Source organism: Desmodus rotundus, chromosome 5, assembly GCF_022682495.2.
Source record: "Desmodus rotundus isolate HL8 chromosome 5, HLdesRot8A.1, whole genome shotgun sequence".
Lineage (NCBI taxonomy): Eukaryota > Metazoa > Chordata > Mammalia > Chiroptera > Phyllostomidae > Desmodus > Desmodus rotundus.
In genome coordinates, this window is record NC_071391.1 from 119,490,596 (window position 1) to 119,507,462 (window position 16,867).

At 36.2% G+C, this 16,867-nt stretch overlaps 1 protein-coding gene across 2 annotated transcripts in view; it reads right to left on the reverse strand.

The window, feature by feature from the left end:
- Positions 1–16,867, reverse strand: part of SOS1 (SOS Ras/Rac guanine nucleotide exchange factor 1) — a 112,644-nt gene that overhangs the window by 7,544 nt on the left and 88,233 nt on the right. The window contains exons 16-21 of one of the 2 annotated variants that reach the window (XM_024552903.3): positions 16,385–16,547; positions 15,240–15,357; positions 7,172–7,344; positions 6,865–6,981; positions 5,394–5,658; positions 96–140 (exon numbers count right to left, since the gene is read on the reverse strand). In XM_024552903.3, coding sequence (XP_024408671.1) covers positions 96–140; positions 5,394–5,658; positions 6,865–6,981; positions 7,172–7,344; positions 15,240–15,357; positions 16,385–16,547 — 881 coding nt within the window. The remainder of the gene's footprint in view (positions 1–95; positions 141–5,393; positions 5,659–6,864; positions 6,982–7,171; positions 7,345–15,239; positions 15,358–16,384; positions 16,548–16,867) is intronic. The other variant, XM_024552904.3, reaches the window with a different exon arrangement.

Here is a 16,867-nt window from a genome sequence, read left to right on the forward strand (position 1 = left end):
TGTCAGACTCAAAAAGAGTTTCAGCGGCAAAGGTTACACTTGGTTTAATTTTTAAAGCCAAAGCGAGGATTGAGTCTTAAACCAAATATACTAACTTGGGCCATGGGACAGTGTAACTTGGATAAAGACGGTATCGCTGCCTGTGAAAGGAAACAAGAAAAAGTAGATTTTTTTTTCTTTCACTGATATATTCACCTCATTTGTATAAATTTATTTAAGATAACAATGTTATTTTTGTCATTCTAGTTTAAAGAATGGCATAAATCTTTAGTAAAAGCTCATTACTACTTACTTTTGAGAAAAAATAAAGAATTAAATTAATATCATATTGGGAATTTTGAATATTCCTTTTAGATTCACTACTTGATGTCAATGATTAAATTAAAAGCATTCATGAGAAAACTAAAATATGCCATATTAGTGATAGACTTAAAAAATGTATAAACCCAATCTGAACAAAGAAGACAGCTGGTCATACAGAAATGTTTTGTACTAAGATTTTAAAAACTCAGATTTGTGAAATAAGTAGTAAATAATGAATTTGTTATATAAATTATAAAATAAAAGGGATTTTCTTACTACTATTATTATTACATACCTTTAAAAATATTCTTGGGGCATATATTCTTATCATGAAGTAACTAAGCTTTGGATATTCCAAAGAAGTTTTAAAGTGATAGAGCCTTTTCCCTTTTATATTCTTGAACACTTAAAAAAGATCCATGAACATTTGGTGCTTATGCACATTTTATACAGGCAACTCACTGGTAAATTTAGAATGTCTGATTTTCAGCAATGTTAATTCTTTTAACAACAACAACAACAAAAAAGGAAATCATAAAAGCCAAAGCACCAAGAGCACTAAGTAGAAAAACTGGGCCAAAAGGCTAATCTATACTGGTTTTAAATCAATATAGTCATTTATGTTAAAATGCCTCATATTACCAATGGATAATATCCAAGAGACTAAAAATAATTCCTGTAACACTAAATAGCTGATTTTTTAAAATTCAAGTTTCTCTCTCTTTTTTGCACATTAGGCAGTCACTCATAACTTGGACCATTGTGTTTTTCCAGCTTCTTTGGTCAGAACAAAGATAATTTTATATTCCAGGTCAGTTGGCAATACTATTAATTTGATTGCTCATATAGATATAATGGCCTTACTTCCCAGACAGCCCGAATTTCCAATAATCTATCCCATTGTTGCCTTTCCATCTGTACTGATATTTATTTGGAGGCCACTGTTACTAAAGGATAGCAATCCAGCTAATTCTAATACGACCTCTCTCGGAAGATCAAAATTCATCTTTATACTTTGAAATTAAATCAAGCTGTTGCTCTGCCAATGATTCCCTTCACTACTTATTAGGCACCTATGCCACGACGGCCCAGCTCTAGTGTTTGCCTACTTCGGTATTCTCCACTGGGGAAATACACATGCCTCCTGGAGATAAGCCTCAAGAACGTGGTCGTATGCTTAGTAGAACAAAGGAATCAAATCAAAACACGAAGCTCATGTCAGCTACAAACTGCAGGCTTTCAGAGAAAACGATTGTATCAATGTGTACACACTTGGGCACACAGACGTGGACTTGGCTTTGATCATATTTATGTGCAGCACAGGCTTAGATTCATGTACTTGTTAAATTTGGGGCACTTTTCTCATTCGTCACTTTAAATTAATTGGTCTCACTGCCTGGAAAATGCTATAAAAAACCCTCAGAATTACACATGATCTAATCAGGAAATATATACTGGAAATTCTTGTCAGCTGGGTACTGACACATTTGTTGATAATGACATTTGTTGATAATGTATTTTGGGAATGAAATACAATTAATTTGAAAATGTAGTATTAATTTATTTAGCACAAATCCCAAATACTAGATCAGTGGTTCTCAATCTTGGCTGCACATTAGCATCTCCAGGGGATTATAATACACAACCATGGTTGAAACTACTATTGAGGATCCTCTCCAATTTCTAAGAGAGTCATTCTTGAAATAGGAACAAGCATTTTCCTACAGAAAAAAAATCATGTAAATCATGAATAACTTCTTAAATTCACAAAAGCCTGTTAAGTGCAAATGTATTTCAGATTAGAAACTAATCACCTACTACAGTGTTCTATGAAGAAAATCACGCATTCCATGAAATGCCTGGAATACATCTTTTCTTGTCAAAGCTTCCCCTAGAAGGGACGGAGCTAAAAGTTCATCTGTAGCACACAGATCGGGTCAGACCTTGGGCTCCCTTTTATGTCCAGCAGTCTTTGAACAGGAAGGTACCAAGAGCACTTCTTCCTCCTCTCCTCCTTGCTATAGCAGCAGAAGCAAAGCAGTGAGCCAGGCAGCCCTTCCCTTTTCCCAGGCTCTGTCATCATCACCTCCAAGGTGGACCTGGCCAGGGCAAGGTGCGGAGCAGGGCTCTGAACGTGAGGGTGTATGCAGCACACCAAATAGGTGGCCGTTCCCTTCCTGCTGTCTTTGCCACACAGTTTTCCATGACCATGCCTTCCCATTCTGTTATCTCTGTGCAAACTTGTACACCATTTATGTCTTCACCACTTACTAGCATTTTGCTAAGCATTACACATCTGTGGTAAAGCTTGCAATCTTACTGAAAGTTGAAAAGAGTCACAGTGCGAGGGAACCATAGTGTTTAACAATGGTTAAGCATTTAACTATGCTTTTCTTTGTAACTGAATAAAAAACAAAAAACCAAAAACCAAAAAACTATGCTTTTCTTTGTACTATGATTATTTCCTATCTCTCAGTAAGACTGGAAGCTTTACCAGAGAAGATGTGTAAGTGCTTGGCAAGGAGTGAGATATATAACAGATAGTGGCTACATAAATTAATTACTGGGTTTAAAGTAAATTATTTTGGGAAAAATACTGTAAGAAGCAAAAAAGTACTATTATGACTAATCAAAATTCTAGCCAAATTTGCTTTTTGAAAAACTTAGGCAGTGGTACTCCTGCCACTTTGTGCTGAGTGGAATGTGTTCAGATGACATAGAATGCGGGCGCAGCAGCTCTTGGCTGCCAGGCCCTAGGGAAACGAGGGAGTAGGTATTCATGCTGGTGGCAGCACAGTGGGTAGCAAGTTGGGCGCTCTGGCGACCCCTGCCCCACCCGGTACGAACAGATCTGTCCAGCAGAAGTGGGGCCTTAAGCAGTTGAGGGGCCTTTAATATATTCATGCCACTGGGAAGTTTTAAGTAAGGGACTAACTGAGCATACAGATGGCTTATTTGATTTCAAAATCAGTTATTTTCAATTTTTACTAAGAGCAAAGGGAAGAGTAATAGGGTTTTCTTTATCACAAAGAAAGAAATTGAGAAAACTCTCGAGGCTGAGAGTACAAAGCTTAGCTACTGGAACAATGGTTTCTCCACGTGTCCAGCTGCTTAAGTTAACATTGTCCCTCCATGTGAGACAAAGCACTGGTCAGAGCACTGCTCTCCAGAAGGGCCCCTCTTCCCTCCCTGCTGGGTCGTTTACGGAGTGACTGCTAATCGGACTAATGTACTTATCTCCTACCTTTCCACATTTTCCATTTTTAGCTAGTTCTTAAACTAAGAGCAGTAGAATTGGCAATATGTAGAATATGATTTTAATAATTTAGTTATGTGGGAATCTTTATAATATAGACTTGAGCCATCTACCTTAGGAAAAAAAACCTCAAACAGTGAAAATGGGTGAGAATAAATAATGATTTTAGGTTAGGTTAGGTGCAAATAGAGCGGGTTTTATTTTATTAATTTAGGGGGTTGGTGGATTGGGGAATATTAATGGGATTTTTTAAAAAACTTGGTGTTTATTTGAACTTATCATCAAAAAGGATCTGATAGCTTACTAGGTGAATAACATTGTTCCATAATCCTCAGTAGCCAAATAAAGCCAAGATGTAGTAATTCGCAAAACAAATACACTTTAGGTGGCAAAAAGACAAGACAAACTGTCTGGGAACTCAAATGTATGTATAACACAGGAATAAATAAGTAGGATTCTGGACAAGTCTCAAAATAATATGCCTCCAAAGAATAATTTTATGTCAATTTTTGTTAAAAAGTTAGATCCTCGGAGTTGGAAGAAATCTTAAATCTAGTTTGATCCCCAGAAGGCTCAGAAAAAGTATTTTACAGAAAGCACAGTAGCAGACTGGAATGACAAGCCAGGATTCCTAACTCCTGGGTCTTCCTCCCCCATAATAATGTCATGCTGCCTCTGAGTACTGCATTCAGTTATGTCAAACACCAGAGTGGAATCTGGTCTGCACACTGAGCTAAGACAGCCAATGGGAAGAACACATGGAAGTGGTTGTGAGAGGGTTAAAGTTGATTAGATTCAAGTTTTGATTTAATAATGAACAAGTGAAAAAAGGTTGTGTGTTCTTTAAAACTCTGTATGAAATTTAGTAGAAAAGTAATAGAAGCACCTATATACAAAAGGTGGCTTATCTAAAGGGCTATAGCTGAGCTATACAATTTGGTAGCCGCTAGCCACATGTGGTTATTAAGTATCTGACTGTGGCTCGTGCAAACTGAGGTGCGCTGTTCAGTGTAAAATGCATACCGGAATTTGAAGATTTAGAACAAAAAGAGAATGTAAAATGTCTCATTAATAAATTTTTATATTGATTTCATGTTGAAATGACAATATTTTACAGATACTGGGTTAAATAAAATATATTAAAATTAATTTCACCTAATTCTTTCTGCATTTTTAAGATGTGACCATAAAACATTCAAAGTTACACATGTGGCTTGCACTAAATTTTATTGGATAGTACTGATCTAGAAATAAGAAAGGGATGAGCAATAGCCTGCAGCCTGTGAGATTTGTGTGGCTGGGCGTGAAAGTACAGGCACTACGTACCGTGTGCCCGACAGCGTGGACTGAGAGAGGTTAATAGGAGTTTGACTCTGATACACTGTGAATTAAAAAGTACAGAGTTTGGTGCGAAGGGAATGATGCACTGAGTAGTGTACAGATATAATCATTTTGGAGAAGGCATTTAAAGCCTTGGAGTGACATCCCTTGCAGATTTTAGGAGTTAGCTTTGTTCCCTCTGGATATGACAGATCATTTTAAATTCACCAATTAAATACATGCTCGGATGAAGTTGCAATTAGCACTTTCATCACCAGGTCTTTCAGCCAAACATAATACATTTAAGGAGGGCTGTTTAAAATTTTTTTTTTAATTATAGGTTGTTGGAGTTTAGAATTTGTTTTATGTTTTTATAATATTTTTTGAAATGGTATTTGATTTATCTACAAATTTACCAAAAAAATAGATAAGTACAATTATACAGATTCTTTTTTACCTCTATCACATATAATATTAACAATTCCTTTAAAGCACTTAAAATTTTAGCACCTACTTGAGTGAAAAGGGCTTGAATGATCGGAATCAAATACACTGCAAACATCCGTGGTACTAGAAGCACCAGAAGCAGGAGGAGGTGTTAACGGTGTTCTTGGAGAATTTGGTGCAGAGGCTGTACTTTCTGTTTCACTCTCGGGTATCCTACTATAACTAATTTTTCTTGGCTCCTGCTGCAGAGGCGTGGGATGTCTCATGGTACCTGGTCTTGGGTTTGATGGACGAACACCAGGAGATTTTAGGGGATAGCTATATTTTTTTGGCTGTAGGCATAAAAAAAACAAAACAACCAACAATACTTGTAATACTATAATAGAAAGGAAGGTGTTTCTATAAATGCCTTATAAAATTCAAGTAATGTCTATGAAAACCATATACCACCAATGAAAAAGTTACACAATGATTCAAATTAACCTGTTCAACCTAAAGCATTAACATCCCATTTTCATAAAGTCTTGGCTATCTAAATTATTAGGGAGTGAATTTCTTTAAATAACAATCTTAATCCTATAAATACCACAGTAATTGTTATTTTAATACTTTTGGATGAGAATCTTTCTAAGATATGTTGTATATTTCTCAGGCTTTTTAAACAGACTATGTTGACCTGATTTACCCTTCTTGGAAGAGCCAAGATCGTTACTATTAACTGTGATTCTCCGCTGTCAGGGTCACTGGACATTTACAAACGCATTAAATTGCCTGAGTTTTCATCTGTGTGTTTACGCTAGTTTTATGGAATTTTCTTATTCAGTGGTATCAGTTTGCCTCATTGGAGCAGACTGTGTAAATATTTCCAATTTGCTGTTTTTAATCCACCTTTAAAAAAACTATTTCAGGCCTTGAAAAATATTCTTGTGACATCTTTATATAAGCTTTAATCCACAGACATTTTGAGATCTTGGCTATTTAGAAGCCATTTATGTTTACTTCTTGATTCTTGACTCTCTTATGAACAACAGAGATTGTATTCAGAGCAGTGAGGTGATAACACCGTACATAAATTTGGCCAGGCATTGCCAAGCACTAAAAAACAATGGAAACTTTAATTTCCTCCAAATTATCTTTAGCCAAACTTCATAAGTCATTACTTTGAAAAAAGTCATAAGTACATTTAAGTGCATTAATATAAATTATCAAAGTTCCTGCCCTTAAAATAAATCTTGAATAATTTTTTTTGTTTAAAAAAATAAAAACTTTTATATGTGCCTAATAGCTTCATCTATCATGTCAGGACTTATTCAGAATAATATTAAGACTCATTTTTTGGAACCGAGTGGGATATTCCCGAGCATATTTCTTAAGCACTTACTCATTACTTTCAGCTGTTACCCGTGCACTTCACCCTAAATGCCTTTATGGGAAACTGATCTGTGTAACACATACGGTTGCAACAGCCTCACCAGACACAGATGACAACTGAAAAACATATATAAATGTAAACTTAATATAGACATATAAATGCTTACGAATCTTGGGAGAGGTTTAGGGTTTCGTGGTTCTATTTCTAGGGATTTGTTGAAAAGATAATCTGTAAATTCTTTTTCCATGCTATTTCCCATTGGATTCAAGTTTTCGAAGAACCTCTAAAATAAATGCAAAGAAACAATTATTAATATTAAATATTAGAAATTCATGAAAATAATTTAAGAAAACATTTAACATAAGAAAATTTGAATTACTTTTTTATTTTCTTCTCTATAATATAAAGCTGTCTTTCATCAGGCAGGTTATAAACTTAATCAGAAACATGTATCTTCAAATAATTCAACTTACTTTGATATCTGATTCTACTCGTAAACAATAAGGCTGATTTTGGTACTGCTGTATCTCTCCTGTTATTTCTGCTACTTTTCTCCTTTTGCTAAAATTTATAAGCTCTTTTCCATGCCTTTTTAGGACCTCAGGGTTGCCTTCTTCTGTTTTCAAGATATTAGTTAGGTAAATTCCTAAAAGATATAAAGAAATTATTTCAAGGATAAAGAAGGAAAAAGCTAGTTTTTCTTTCTTAGCAATTGTAGTCACTTTACACTGTACCATCTCACCCATCATAACCAAAGAATCATGGCACAGATTTCCCTACCATGAAAAACAACAAGCGAGGTAAATATCAAGAGAAAAAGTTTTATGAGTATCAAATTTTTCTGCAACAAACTGAAGTTTTATAAACACCCAAGAAAAGGGGACAACATTTAACAAAGTTAATACATTTTTCAGGAGGGATAACCAATTTTCCATACCTGCCAAACTACATATTATCTGACAAAAGTCACAGTTGTATAAAAGAAAGTTTAAGAATAATACATCACTAATAACACTTATTTTTGGAAAAAGGAGGAAATGTGCAATTCAGAGTATTCTATTTGCTGCTTATTCAGCTCTTGAGGCCCCACAAGAGTTTGTTAGGGTTTGTAATTCAGATGTAGTTCTGTTTGGATAGGCTTACTCATGTTAACATGAAAGGATCTGCAAGCCTGTCGAGTACAAGACGCATTTAATTTATGTATGTATTCTGGCCTTCAGTACTTCTAGAATTAGTGGCAACCTGATCATTGAGCTCCTGTTTCCTCATCACTGCAGGCTGTGCACTGGATGAGGAGGAGAATGAACAAAATAGTGGGCACTGTAGTTCTACACATGGCCCTCTGATGCCAGGACCACTTTAGCTCCTTTCTGTTCTCGCATAATGGTTCTGCAGCCAGCTCTGCTGTTTTCTACTCATGTGATCTTGTGCAAGTTTCTCTGTGCCTTGGTTTTCTCATCTATAAAATGCAGAGGGCAGGGCTGTTGTGAGAAATGAACGAGTATATAGGCTTAGAATAGGGCCTGACAAAGGCCCTAAAGCACATGTTTCCCTAGCTGTGGTTGTGACTGTCGATGCCTTTGTTGCTAACCTTGCCCTATTCTCTTATGCTTCTGACTTTCCCCCTAAAGTACTGACTGTGATGCTTTGGGGGAAAAAAGAGGGTGTGTAAACACCTAAATTCGTTTACTCAATACATGTGTACTGAGTCTCTGCTGTATGCCAAGCACTGCATTAGGTACTGCAGGTCTGAAAACAACAAGACACACAGTCCATGGCCCCAAGGAGTTCAGAGCTTTGAATGGGGCTACTACAGTACAATCGGGTAAGTGCTACATTAGTAATAGTGCAGAAGATGCTATGAGAGCACAAAGGAAGTGTGCCTAACTCTGCCTATAGGAAAGGATCACAGAAGCGGAGATGCTTAAAATAAGTCTCAAAAAATGAACAGAAATTTAATAAGCAGATGAAGATGGAAGGGCATTCTAAGCAAAGCAGCAGTGTGTGCAGAGGCACTGGTTTGTGACGAAGCTTGGAAGGCACACTCAGAGACAGCATGATTTTCTTATGGCTAGACCACAGGGGTCTGATGTGTGGGAAGGAAGAGGAGTGGCAGGATATGGGAATGACATAAGCAAGGGATTAGGAGTTCTAATCCCTTCTCCATCACTTCAGGTTGTGCGCTGGATGAGGAGAAAGGACAAAATAACAGGCACTTTAATTCCAACTGTATTTTAGTGGTGCTAAGTGCTTTTGTGGTACAGGCATACTTTTCAATGCTAGAATTTTGGGCCACATTCTTGGAAAGATTAAGTGACTCAAAATCAACAGTGCACAAGTCAGCAATAATGAATATTATAGACATCAATGTCTGTTTGATTCTAAAAAGTATACAGTTATTAAGTGTATTATTATTTCTAAGCACACAGGCCACTCTCTTTAAAAAAAAAGATTTCATTCATTTATTTTAGAGAGGTGGGAAGGGAGGGAGAAAAAGAGAGAGAGAAACATCCATGTGCGAGAGATACATCAGTTGGTTGCTTCCCGCACGCCCCCATCTGGGGACCTGGCCTGCAACCCAGGCATGTGCCATGACCAGGAATCAAACCTATATTTTGGTTCGCAGGCCGGCACTCAGTCCACTGATCCACACCAGCTACAGCTCAGGCCACTCTTGGTTATACATTCATGACAAATTCCCCCTGCGTTCTAGTAAGCATAGGCTCTTATTTTCTACACCTGCCAGTTATATTCTCCCCTACAGTAAGCTGCTCGATCGACTTAGGTCAATGTTCAGTCTGACAACTAAGTCTGTGACAGGACGTACTGTATTTTGCTGTGTATAAGGCACACCTTTAGCCCAATTTTCCAGGATGCACATTATACATGGGTAGTACTAATTATGTATCTATGTAAATGTTTTTAATTCTTCTATTTATGCATATGTGTTAAAAGTGTAACTCTAGAAAACAATAATGATATCCATATGTAAAATAATACCCTGGAATACAATAATCAGTTTTATTTCTAAATACAAATAAAAAAATTGAATTAAAAAATTAAAATGGAAGATTTTTTCCTCAAAGTTTGGTCCAAAAATATGGGTGCACAGCATACATGGGAACACATTATACATGGCAAAATATGGTATTTAATGGCAGACAAAATCAACTTTCCATATTGGTCACAAATTGATGGCCCAACTGGGAAGAATTTGTGGGTAGTAGCATCTAGACTGGGTCATGAAGAGCATTTTTAAAAAAGAGTTTAACTTTTATCTAATAGGTAATTAGGAAATTTTTAGCATCTTTGCATCCTAGAAGGATTACTCTCTGGCTGTACTGTGAAGCCAGATGGGTTACCAGATGTGAAGCTAGATGAGTTAAGCCTGGAAGCAGGAAGATCAGTTTGCAGGGTAAAAGTGGTGAGATACTGAGGGCTCTCTTAGGGTCTACAGGGATAGAATGGAGTGCATAAACATTTAAGGCGTAGATGTCACAAGAACTGGTGAACTGGTTTGGGTGGGATGGGGGGCAGTGGAAGGAAGACTCAGCTTTGTGCTTGAGTGAGCGGCTGGGTGGTGGTATAATGACTGACACTGGAAACATGGGAAATAAGTTATGAGACGTCGTAAGCATTAAAAGTATACTTGAATGAAGTTGTGAAAATGCTTACAATAGCATTTTGGTAGAGCTCAAGATGAAATTTAGAAATTATTTTATGACAAATTAATGGGCAGTAAAAAGGAGAATAAATGATCAAAGAGGTGGTATCCAAACTTTGTTGATTGTATACTGTATATTAGTAAAAAAATTTAGGCATGCATCCTTTTTCTATATATAATTAACATATATATACTAATATATTGTTAAAGCTTATTTTTTAAAGTAGATTTTTAAAAAAGATTTATTTATTTTTACAGAGAGGGGAAAGGAGGGAGAAAGAGAGGCAGAGAAACATCAATGTGTGGTTGCCTCTTGCCCGCCCCCTACTGGGGACCTGGCCTGCAACCCAGGCATGTGCCCTGACTGGGAATCGATCTGGTGACTCTTTGGTTTGCAGGCCAGCACTCAATCCACTGAGTCATACCAGCCATGGTTAAATAGATCATTTTATATACCCTGTGGAGACAGTTGTTTTAGGGAGAGAGAAAGCAGAGCACTACTACATAAACAATGAAGAAGGGTGAGGTTTCACCTTTTTGCTTACGTCTTTCCCAACCCTTCTGGAAAAAGTAGCTGCTTAGAGTTCTGGGTCTCATAGCAATTTGTTCATACTTCCACTCACACCTCTCTACAATACAGTATCGTACGTACTATGTGGTGCTGCAATGTACTTTTCTGCTCTTTTGAGAGGGCTTATGGAGGGTAAGACAATGTTTTATTTTCTATTCTAATACCTAGCCTGGCGCCTGGCATATCACATGGAAGCATCCAATGAATGTTTCTGAATGAATGAGAGGATGCAAGAGACAAATAATCAATTCTAAAATGGCAGGAAAGCATGAGAGGAGATGAAACAAACTGACAAGAAAGAGAAGGAGAACACACAATTAGAGCTGTGTAAAAGGAAAGAGCAGGCCAATGCTACCGGCTTGTTTGCGCAGAGAGGTGAGACTTGGTTGAGTGAGGAATGAACATCCTTGTACCTTGGAATAAATGTTAATTTGCATATGCATATACCTATTCTACCTATAAGTAGAACATTTTAGTGTGTGGAGAAAAACTGGGATATAGACCATGGTCTGGCAGGACCTTGGAAGGAGAAATTGCCTGTAAATGGTGTAGTGTCAACAAAAGACTTGAATAAAAATTCTGGTCAGATGAAAACCAAGTAAAAATGGTAGATACTACTCCTGACCCTCCCATACATGGGAAAAACAGCATACAGAATTAAGGATAGGAATCTGGAAGGAGTATAGATGAGATGGAATTAAGCAGCAGCAATAAGATATGGCTCTGCCTACTGGGTAGAACCATGAGAGGCTGCCTGGCTAGCTCCAGGGACTGATAACTTTTAGTTTTGGAATAGCAAAAATCTTCCCAGAGCGGCAGAACTGAGCAGAGACAGTTCAGATAAACTGCCCTGGAAGAACAGAGGCTCAACAACCAGGAAGCCAAGCAGAGATGAGTAGGAAGGTTGGCAGGTAGGCTGTTTGTACCTATCAAACTACCCGCATGTCTGTATTCATTCACTAAATCATACAGCTCACCCTCAAACACAGTGAATCATACTCTAAATACAGGTCTGAAACGTCCTTTCTTCACATGACATGTTATGAAGAAAAACAATGCTAGTGCATCTGAGAGAGAGTACTCCTGAGAGTTCAGTTTGTGTGAACAAGTGCCTGCCCATCAGGGTAATGGGGTAGGTGGCAGGGACTAATTCGTTACTCCAGTGAACAGGCCCTGGGGTCTCTCTTCACCTGTGTACCAGAGGCTGTAGAATATCATTAGTAGCATGACTGTAAGCCCAATGAGTGCTATGTATTTTTCACTTTTTCTAGGCACCTGACACAGTTCTTGACACAAAGTAGGTAATCAAGAAATATTTTTTGACAGACTGAATAAAATGAGCTTACCCAGGTACTTTCCCAGGCTCCCCTGTAGGAATTGACACTATAGTTACCACACATGAAAGTACATGCATAAGCTTTAATGTTTTACCAGAAAAGGAAAACAAATGAACTCAATAGTTTTATCAATAATTTAGGGGGGGCAAGTCCTCAGGAAAACAGAATAAATAGTGATAAAAAAATACATGACATAAACAACATAAAATGAGAGAGAATAATTATGTTTAAGAGTTTATCTTTTTGAAGAAAAAAGCAAATGAAAGTAGGACAAGTACAAAAAGAAATGAGAAAGATAGACTGCAAATAGGAATAATTTACAAAATAACATTTTTGTAGATGTAACCGAATGCTTGTATTTTTTAAAATAATGAAATGAGATACTTGCAAAGCAGATAACTGAAATTTAAAAAATTAAGGAAGAGTCCTTGCTGGTGTAGCTCAGTGGATTGAGCATGGTCCTGCAAACCAAAGGGTCACTGGTTCGATTCCCAGTCAGGGCACATGCCTGGGTTGCGGGCCAGGTCCCCAGTAGGGGGCGCATGAGAGGCAACCACACATTGATGTTTCTCTCCCTCTCTTTCTTCTTCCCTTCCCCCTCTCTAAAAATAAATAAATAAAATCTTTAAAAAATAAAAATATAAAATTAAGGAAGAAATGAATTGTTATTAAAGAATTATTGTATCCTACAGAAGATTACAGATCCAGATGGTTTTTGTTGGAATATTTCAAAATTTAAAGGCTAGATCATTTCATGATATTCCAGAATAGAATAAATAAGATGTAAAGTTACTTAACTAATGTTACAAAGTAATATAACCATAACAACAAGAGCTATAAATATAGTACAAAAAGAAAAACCACAGACCAACCTTATTTATGAAGATGGATGCAAAAATCCTAAGTAAAACGATAATGAATAAAATTTATTTATATATTTAAAAAGATTAATCCACCATGAAATAAATGAGTTAATATTAGTAAGTAGGAAGGTTCAGTATTAGCCAATCTATAATTTAATCTGCTAAACAAGAAAAATCCTTTTTCTAAAATGAAAAACTATTTACCAAAGTAAATGTATATTGCTAACAAAGCAAAGGAGATAATTATGAAAGAAAACTTTCTTAACATGATAAAAAGCATCTAATCAAGAAAACAGCAAAATTATACCTATTTCTGCTTAAATTGAGATAAAAGTCAAGCTGCTTATCATCATTATTGTTAAACCTTTGTTTGGAAGTTATGACCAATGTTACAAGGCATAGCACAGAAATAAGATCAAAACAAGAGACACTAACATTATTGGTAGACATCATTAAATATTTAGAAAATCCGAGAAAATTTAAGTCTTGGAATTAAGGGTAATTGACTATTAAAAAGGATACCATTCACAATCAGAAACACCTAGAAAAAAGCTAAGTACCATACATTTTCTTTCCAAATTAATTGATAGATTGTTTCAACTGTATTAGGGGAAATCACACACCCCCCATTATAAAGTTTATTTGGAAAAATAAAGAGACAAAATTGGCACAGGAAATACTGAAGAAACACTGAAGAACCAATGGTATCATATTTGAAAACACTATTAAGCGGAGGTTCTTAGCCTTGGCACCACTGGCCTTTTGGGTTGGGTAACTTTTTGTTGTAGGGGCTGTCCTGTGTATCGCAGGATGTTAGCAACATTGCAGTCCTCTGCCCACTAGACACCTCTAGCACCTCCCAGTGAGAACAACAGAAATATCTCCAGATTTTGCTAAATGTTCTCTGGGGTGCAAAAATTGCCCCCAGTTGAGAATCACTGATTATAAAGTGCCAATCATTAAAACCGGGGCACTAGTATAAGAACTTAATGGGAAATTACTTATTAAAGGAGTTACTATTATAAATGGGGTTAAAGAAGATTTACTCCATAAACCTGAGTCAATAAAAAACCAATTTGGTGGAAAAATAAATTTGAATATTTCATTGTCTAAAAGAGATTTCGATTTGATTGAAGAGTTAAACATAATTTAAAAAATGAGATAATAAAGCTAAAAGAAATCACTGAATATTAAATTACTAGGCTGGAAGAATTTTCTAAGGTTAGAGCCAACAGCAATCATAATGGGAAAGAGCGACATTATAGAATTTAAATATACTGTATGTTAAAGAATAAAAACTAAAGGGCATATGGTAAAATATCTAGCTTAAAAATATTCTCAAATAAAGATATTCATTATAACATTACTTAGGAAACCCTAAGACATGCAAACAATGTATGTGTTCAATCATGGGGCAACAGTTAAATGGACTGTCATACAGACTCTATGGAATATTATGCAGCCATTACAAATAATAATTATGAAGACTAATAAAACACAACAATATATTTAGAATATGGTAAGTGAAAAAGGTAAACAATAGTGTATATGTCATATGATTGCAACTATATACAATGTGTAGAGCAAAAAGATTAGAAGTAAATACAAAAGTGGTTAGTTATAAAGCCTGAAAACAAGTGGGAAAATTTGAGGTGCTGATTTAAAGAAATCAGGGTATAACAACATCATGCGCGGTAAAACTTAAAGCTATATAAAAATATATAGATATAGATAAGGAAATGGCTGGGCGAAGTATAGCACATGCTAAAAAGACTGAACACCAGACATGTAACAGAGATCATAGTTTTTGTTTAGTATTCAGAGGAAGAATCATCAGAGCACTACACAGGCGGGGAAAGCGGTGTGAAAGAGAGAGCATTATATCAGATGGCCGCCCGACATGGAAATGAAAAGTGGAATGTATAGATTAGGTTTGATCTTAAAAAGTCCTAATAGAGAAAAATTCTAAGAGGATTCAGGTGCTAAATATTTGCTAAATAAGAATTTTCTGCTGGTATATTACACATGTGTAAACTCAGTTATTTAATGAAATAAGTGTCTTGTTTTATCCAGAAAAACAATAAAAATTTAACAGGAAATGCTCACCAAAGAAAGGCACACATGGTGGATTAATAGACCTGAGTTTTGCCAAATATTTCTTATAGTGATCTTCACTTAATTCATGAGCTTCTTCTAAAATTTTCTTTTGGCGACTTGGTATTTGCTACAATAAAAAATAATATTTAGGGACCATAAGTTTATAAAAGGAATCAAAGGTTTTTCCAAAAAATTCCAGGCTAAGAGCAACTGTATAGGGTTTGATTCTAAGGATAACCATGCTGGCTCAAAGGACTATCTTCATGGCTCCTAGTGCAAACTTAAAGGGTGTGTGTGTGTGTGTGTGCGTGCATGTGTGTGTGAAATCAGGTTTCTCTTGCCATTCCTCACACAATTATGTGAGTATCATTGTACAATACAAATTAAGTGCTGAAAGCGTTTTCTTCTTCTGAGAATGCATTTTAATGAAAATGTCTAATTTAAAAAGAGCAACAAATTCAACTTGAAATTTAGATAATACGATCTTTTAAACTATTGGGTTGGCCAAAAAGTTCATTTGGTTTTTTCTGTAAGGTGGCTCTAGTAGCTTAGTTGTCTTTAATTTTGTTCAAAACGATTTTGTTAAGATTGTATTGTTATAGCTGTCCTATCAGCATGCATTAAAAAAAAACGAAGCAAAATTGGTGAATTTTTGTGTAGCTATTTTAACATTGAAGAGGGGAAGAAAATAAGCAACATTTTTAGCATATTATGCTTTATTATTTCGAGAAAGATAAAATGCAACTGAAATGCATAAAAAGATTTGCGCAGTGCATGGAGAAGATTTGACTGATTGAACGTGTGAGAAGTGGTTTGTGAAGTTTCATGCCAGATGATGCTCCCTGGTTGGGTAGCTGGGTAGACCAGCTGAAGTTGACAGTGACCACACTGAGACATTAACTGAAAACAATCAGTGTTGTACCACATGGGAGATAGCCAACGTACTCAAAACATCCAAGTCAATAAAGTTATTGGTGAAAATAAAAAATGTGTCTTCTGTTTTATGGAAAAAACTAAATGGACTTTTTGGCCAACCCAATATTAGTGAGAGACAGACGAGGCAGTCAAAAAATTAAAGATCATATTTGTTACAATCCTGATTCTTAGAACATGAAATTTAAGTTCTTTAAAAGAAGAGAACTATATAAACCTACCTCAAATGTGTGGTCCAGCCTGTAAACAGGTGACGAGTTCATAGCACTGACAACCTCAAGGACACCATTGAAGTTGTTCAGCTCCTGAAAGACTTGCAGAATCTCAATTATTCGACTCACCACGGCCACTCTTTCTTCTAAGTTTTCAGTTTCTACAATGCATCTGGGAATCAAAGACAAAAATGATTTTAAAAATTCAGAGTTTTTCCATCAAAGATGTGAGTTAAAAATTTTAGTAAATAAAATAATGCAGAGTGTGGAGAGGCCATACATGTAACTGCAAAGACTACATAGTCAGAATGCTGGGTAAGTCGTAGGAGGCCGGAAGACACGGCAGAGCCTTGGTAGTCAGGCGTGCTGCTCCTCGCTGCCTTCCAGACGGACACCACGCACCGGTCAGTCACATTCCTAGTGTATTTGCTGCATCCTGTCTCAGCATTAACTGATGTGTCTGACATCTTATTGAATGTATGCTGTTTTAGA